Below are 5,793 nucleotides of genomic sequence, written 5' to 3'. Positions count from 1 at the left end.
GCTCACCGCTGTGAGCGGAATATCACTCGCTCTCATGAGCAATTGGTAATACCCATCGGCCAAATCGAGTGCACTGTACTTCGTACATCCCACCTTGTTGTTCTGAAGAACATCCTTATTAGGAATTGGCGTTTGTGCCGGAATGGTGGCAGCGTTGAGCTTATTGTAAGCATGCGCTATACGCCACTTGCCGTTTGGCTTCCGATCACAAAACGTGGGTGTCGAATGGGGAGACTTGCTCTCACGTACCATCCTTGCGTCGAGCATCGCACGGAAAAAGGCGTCAATGACGTCGCGCTGCTTCTTATGCAGGGGCCATTGGCGTGTTACGCAGTATTTGGTTCCCGGAATCAGGTCGATCTCATGGCGCACACCTCGGTCCGGAGGCAGGACCGAAGGCGGGTCTTTGGAGACGACGTCTTGAAATTTCTTTGCCAAATGATAGTACGGATCCAAGGGATTCCGTAGGATCGACGATCCACTCCGTACGTTCAGCACTCTTTTGGTGTCTTCCAAGGCAGCTTCATCCAGAAGCGACGAATTCGCCTGGCTTCAAGGCACCGCCGAGCTCTTCGAGAGACAACTCGTTCAGCTAATGAGGACCATTTACTGCAGGAATAGTCTCGAGGGGAACTTCGCCGTCTTCCTCCCCCGTCATACCGTTGACAAGGGTGTATAGCTGTGCGCTATCGTCTACGGTAGATACATCCTGGATCAGGCTCGCGGTCGGCGTCTTACAGCTATCATTCGGCGTCGCTGTCGCCTCACCACAGAGGTTGTACATTTCAGCGGGACCAGTACTCGCCGTCGTCCAGTGTTAGCCTCACTTCCTGCTCCACCGGAGCCCTGGTGTTATTAACAACATCCGACGAACAGCTGATAGCTCCGCAGTCCTCGTCAAGTGGGTAACGTGCCACTTCACGAGAATCTGGAGGGCCTTGCCCATGATGCCTCGGACCTCGTCCGACCATGCCACTCGTGGTGTGCAGCGACTGCTTCAAGTTACGTACCACTCCACGCGCATCGCTAGGGCCTCGCCCTTGATGCATTGAAGCCTTGAAGCCTCGGACCTTGTCCGACCATGTCAGTCTTGGCATGCAGCGACTGCTCCAGAATTTGAGCAGTCCTCAGTGGGTTATGTACCACTCCACGTTCAGCCCACGAGCCATGATCGGACTTCTGTTCGATACACCTTCGGTGTTCACCAACTCAGATACTCCGATCTCCTGCATGTTGACCGGATCGGTCCAGTGTCCGCGCCAATAGCGTTTTTGCCTCCTGGCAGAGGTGGGTTAATAACTCACCAAAGCTCCAATAGGAGACGTGCGCGTAGTGCCCAAGAAGTTCCAGTCGATCCATGGCTTATGGTGTTCCAGACATGCCATACCAAAGATGATGTCATACATTAAATCAAAGTCTAAGACTAAGCAGCGCTCTACGCTATCAAAGTAAAGAAACTTGACAGCGAGGTCCACAGGGACCTTCGGCACCGTGACACATGTCCCTGTCGCTAAGCGAACAGACACGATGCCACTCCAACGCGCCTTCAGCACCTCGGCATGCAGCTGACTTCCTTCCATCGCGGAGTGTCGAGCATAATTGCCCGACGCTCCAGGGTCGATCAGGAACTTCCATGGCTTCTCAAAGTTCTTCACGGTCGCTTTCACGACCAGCAGGCCCGGCCTGCATACACGTTCCGTGTTTACGAACACGGAGCTCTTCCGGGCTGGGCCCTGCTGGCCTCTACCTCCTCGAGGCTCGACAATATTTAGTTCTTTCCCAGTAGGATGCCCGCGCCTACTGGGTGTTGTCGTTTCCCCACGACAATTAGAAGACTGGTAAGAAGCGAGACGCCTGATCAATAAACTTTGACGCGCTCTGCGCAGGGGACAGCCAATCCGAAGGTGACGGGTGTCTCCATAGACGGAGCACCGTCGGATGTTTGAACGCTGCTCGGCAGCTCGGAGCCCTGCCTCCTTGTCATCAGCATAGCTGAGATTCATCGGCTCAGGTCCACTCGACGAGCTGCTAGAGTGTGTATTCCAACCAAATCGGACCGACTTAAAGTTGAATTTGGTAATCAATGGCACATTCACTGCTGCTACAAAGTGACGGGTGCACTCGGTAGACTTCCATTCTAGCCACGCCAGTGCGGAGGTTCTTCTAAAAGACGGTCAATGTGACAACCTCGGAAAGAGGATCGGCTGCCATACCGGCAATGAGAGTACGCAAATCTTGGACAAAGTCCACCAATACCGTTTTTCCCTATCGAACGACAAGTAAACACGATCACCCGCCATATGCCTGGTTAGGCGGCGAGAACACTCGTTAAAGTTACAGCTTCAGCTCGTCCAGGAGGAAAAAGACGTTTCGACCTAAGTGCCGCACGTCTCGTGTTCGACCACCGAGCTTGGAGATAGCTAGCGTCACGCGCTGTTGCTCGGTTTGGATCATGGCGGACGCCATGGCCATCTTGACCTCTCCCACCCAGAGCAGGCGATTCTCTCCATCCTTGCCCTCGAAATTCTTAATACTCACCTTGAGCGGCTTGGATCAGGGGGAATCATCCGTCGTCCACGGTGGCGTCACTGACGCAGTCGATACCGACATCTTCTGCTGTATGTGATCTAGCAGAGCACTTAGATAGCTTCAAAAGCCCCTTGGCGCGCGCTGTTCGCTATAGGTCTTTGCGAAGCAAAGTGTTGCACGGCCACAGGTCCAAGCAGAGACATCAGCATTTTAAGTTCGTCCTGCATGCCCTGGGGGGAATAAGAAAACTGCTCCATCCTCACAGAAAGCCAGTCGTGACGACTCAGATGTAGATTGACTACAAGCGCCACCAAGTGCAGTGGGGCTACCGTAGCCCTTTTGCTTAGAGGAAGCTTGGTCAACGTCGGTAGACCTTCGTTCTATACTTAGAACCACTTACTCCAAGAGTAACCACAACCTTAACTAACTCTTCCGTTTGAAACGTAAACGGTATTTCTCGGATTTATTTGCGGCAAAACTGCCTATATCTAAATCTATAGGTTTTCCTATCTATATAGCAAATTTTAATTTAATGTAAAGCTACTGGCAATCCAGCCAAGTACGACTTCTTGTTCAAGTGTAGCCACACCATTGTGTGATCACAATATACAATACGGTCAAAATACAACAATATTACTGGTACTAACGGTATATAGACTGGCTGCGTGGGTCGACATCTACAGTCGCTCGAATCCGCAGCTCCGCGCACGTAGTATTCGCTACCGTTTTGGTGGCTTCTTATAAATAATATGAAACCAAATTTTACTGAAATATACAGGCCAATCTTAGGCCCACATTCGCCACGATTTGGCCAATGATATGGCTTGGAAACAGCGCAGCCATAAAGAACAATTATAAGACCGTCTTTGCGATACGCTAAGTGAGGCATGATCTCAGAAAGGGCTAAAGTAAGAACAACAATATATCATAATAATGCATAGAGTAGGTGCTAACTCACAAGAGCTTCAATTTGAGCAAGTCTACAGGCTGCTTTTACCCCTGAACCTGTTAAATGGACGGACGTAGAGACAGAATGGTTTCAGTTTTTCATATTGTATTAAGGAAGAATGTGGTGCCAGAATACTTAAGATGCGCAGCAATGCTCTCACTGTTTTGGCGGAATACATGAAATAGGATTTTCGCGTCCGTGTGCCCCACTTACAGAGGATTGCTTAGGTCGACTGACACGCCTCACCGCGTATTGCTTGCTTTCAGCGGGCCTTCGCCTTACGTAAAGAGGTGGAAAGGTGAAGTGACACTTATTATTATAAATAATGGGCTTGGAACCTCTCCAACCTGATAAGTGTCTCTAGTTCTGATATAACAAGGCTGAAAGGGGATATACAGCTATACAGGGTGTAGTTGATGTGAAATATAAACCAAGTATGTGGTGTTAAATGGGGACCTGGTCCATTACAAGACAGTTTTAGCATGAAGGTTGGATAAGCCGGCATGTATGGACCAACCCAGAATTAGGTTAAGCAAGGATTCACACGTAGCAGGAATCCTGAGACTGGGATGTGGCCCCGAAGGCTTGCTTATTTTGCATCATGCCCATTTTCGTTAGCAGCACGCAACGTTATTCTCAGGCCAAATATACAAATTGTTACGTCTAACGACGAAGCCCTTGTAACTCGAATGACACGTAATTTGATGATAGATTTCTATGGAAGTATTTGATTTGAAAAAGTGGATGACTGCACGAATAGCGTATATGTTACTACGTGGTGGCGAAGACTTGAGATGAAAATTGTTAATAAACGAGACCTTGTGTTGCCGATCCCAATCAATGCGTAAGAGGCGTAGCATATCTGCTGACGAAAGAGTATTCATCGTCACGCAACATCAACATAGTGGATTTCTGCGTTTTTTCTCACGGGGTTCCACAGGTAAGAAACGAAAAGGGTAGCTATCAACACTGCTGTTTTGGGGGGTTGACCAACTGCGCTGCAGCGTTAGTTTCTACTTTTCTCCACCAACTACCGTGGTCTCTTACTTCTGTCAGCCGACGCTCCTTGCAATGAACACGACATATCTTCCGACCCCGTTTCAGATCACAAATGCAAGTTCGGCTTGGCCGTCACTGATCGCGACAAGACAACAGGGTGGTAACGTCTCTTTTCTGTCTAGAGTTCAGGCGGAAGGTAAAACTGGCGCTAAAAGCAAGTAGACGTAGCATACACAGTGATTCCCCACCCCATATGACGTGTGTACTCGTTCCCACAAGAATAAACTGGGATGAGCTCCAACATATCACTACGGCTATAAGTCTAGTATTTCAACAAGACTTTATCCAGACCAACACGCTGTTAGCCCACTTTGATGGCTATAGAACTCTGACTCCCACATTCAACCGCGATACTGCTGAGAAAGTGACTGGCGACCGTCTGATTGATGTTGACGACAAATTTTTGTACACCTCCCTCGCGCGTGGGCTGGATCGTCTTTAAAATTCACGGGGACGCGCTACCGGAAAATACCGTCAAAGTGCACTCTGTCATGATAGAGTTTGCTCACCAGTTCCAAATGGTATTTGGATTTGTTTCGAGTGGCGCATCGTTCCAAGGTACGTCCAAATTCGTTGACGTCGTATAAAACGCGTTTACCTGCTAGGCTGCAGTGAAAGTGTCTATGATACATGTATCCGAGTAATTTGCGCTACCAGTTCAGAGGTTACTCATGAATTCCTTCGTCGCTACTGGGCGTATTCTATTGCGCTCAACATTGGGCACGCTCAAGGGACGTCGTATACGGATATCCGAGTTTTGCACAAGTGCCGGAACGCTGGTGAGCATCCACGTCATTGCCCTGCCGTTACACATGGACAAATCGTATAGAACGCAGTTCAACACGGCATGTATGGCGCTTGATGCCATTGACTCCTCATGATGGAATAAGATCGAGTCCATCAGTACGAACAGTAAGCACACCATGGATAGCCAACTTTCAAGCGTGCAGAATTGATTCAAGCAAGCAGCGACGTAGTTCTTAGTGTGCATTTGATGCGATCTCTACCAGATTTAACCTGCCGCTCAGAAGGAATACAGATCTTGCTGATGAAACGCTCACAACGACTCAGACTGGTTTAATCACGTCTTAAAGAAAACAGAAACCTTCAGTCCAGATGAAGACGACTTATCCCAAGTTCGTGAGTGCTCGCTGGTTATTGATACACTGAATGACAGAATGGCTATCAAGCATCATGAGCGCGTTCCAGAGTATTTTCAGAAGAAAAAACTAGCGTGTAAGCCTCCCGTCGTTTGA

At 49.0% G+C, this 5,793-nt stretch overlaps 1 protein-coding gene across 1 annotated transcript; it reads left to right on the top strand.

Annotated features, from left to right (window-relative positions):
• Positions 1–4,923: 4,923 nt before the first annotated feature.
• Positions 4,924–5,793, top strand: PHALS_00427 (uncharacterized protein; the record flags this gene model as incomplete). The annotated part of the gene is made up of 2 exons (XM_024716157.1): positions 4,924–5,095; positions 5,609–5,793. The coding sequence occupies 2 exons, from the start codon at positions 4,924–4,926 to the stop codon at positions 5,791–5,793; spliced, it is 357 nt and encodes a 118-aa protein (XP_024572477.1).

The sequence above is a fragment of the Plasmopara halstedii genome (assembly GCF_900000015.1).
Source record: "Plasmopara halstedii genome assembly, contig: Scaffold_110, whole genome shotgun sequence".
In the NCBI taxonomy this organism is placed as follows: Eukaryota; Oomycota; class Peronosporomycetes; order Peronosporales; family Peronosporaceae; genus Plasmopara; species Plasmopara halstedii.
This window is presented reverse-complemented; position numbering and strand designations above follow the sequence as displayed.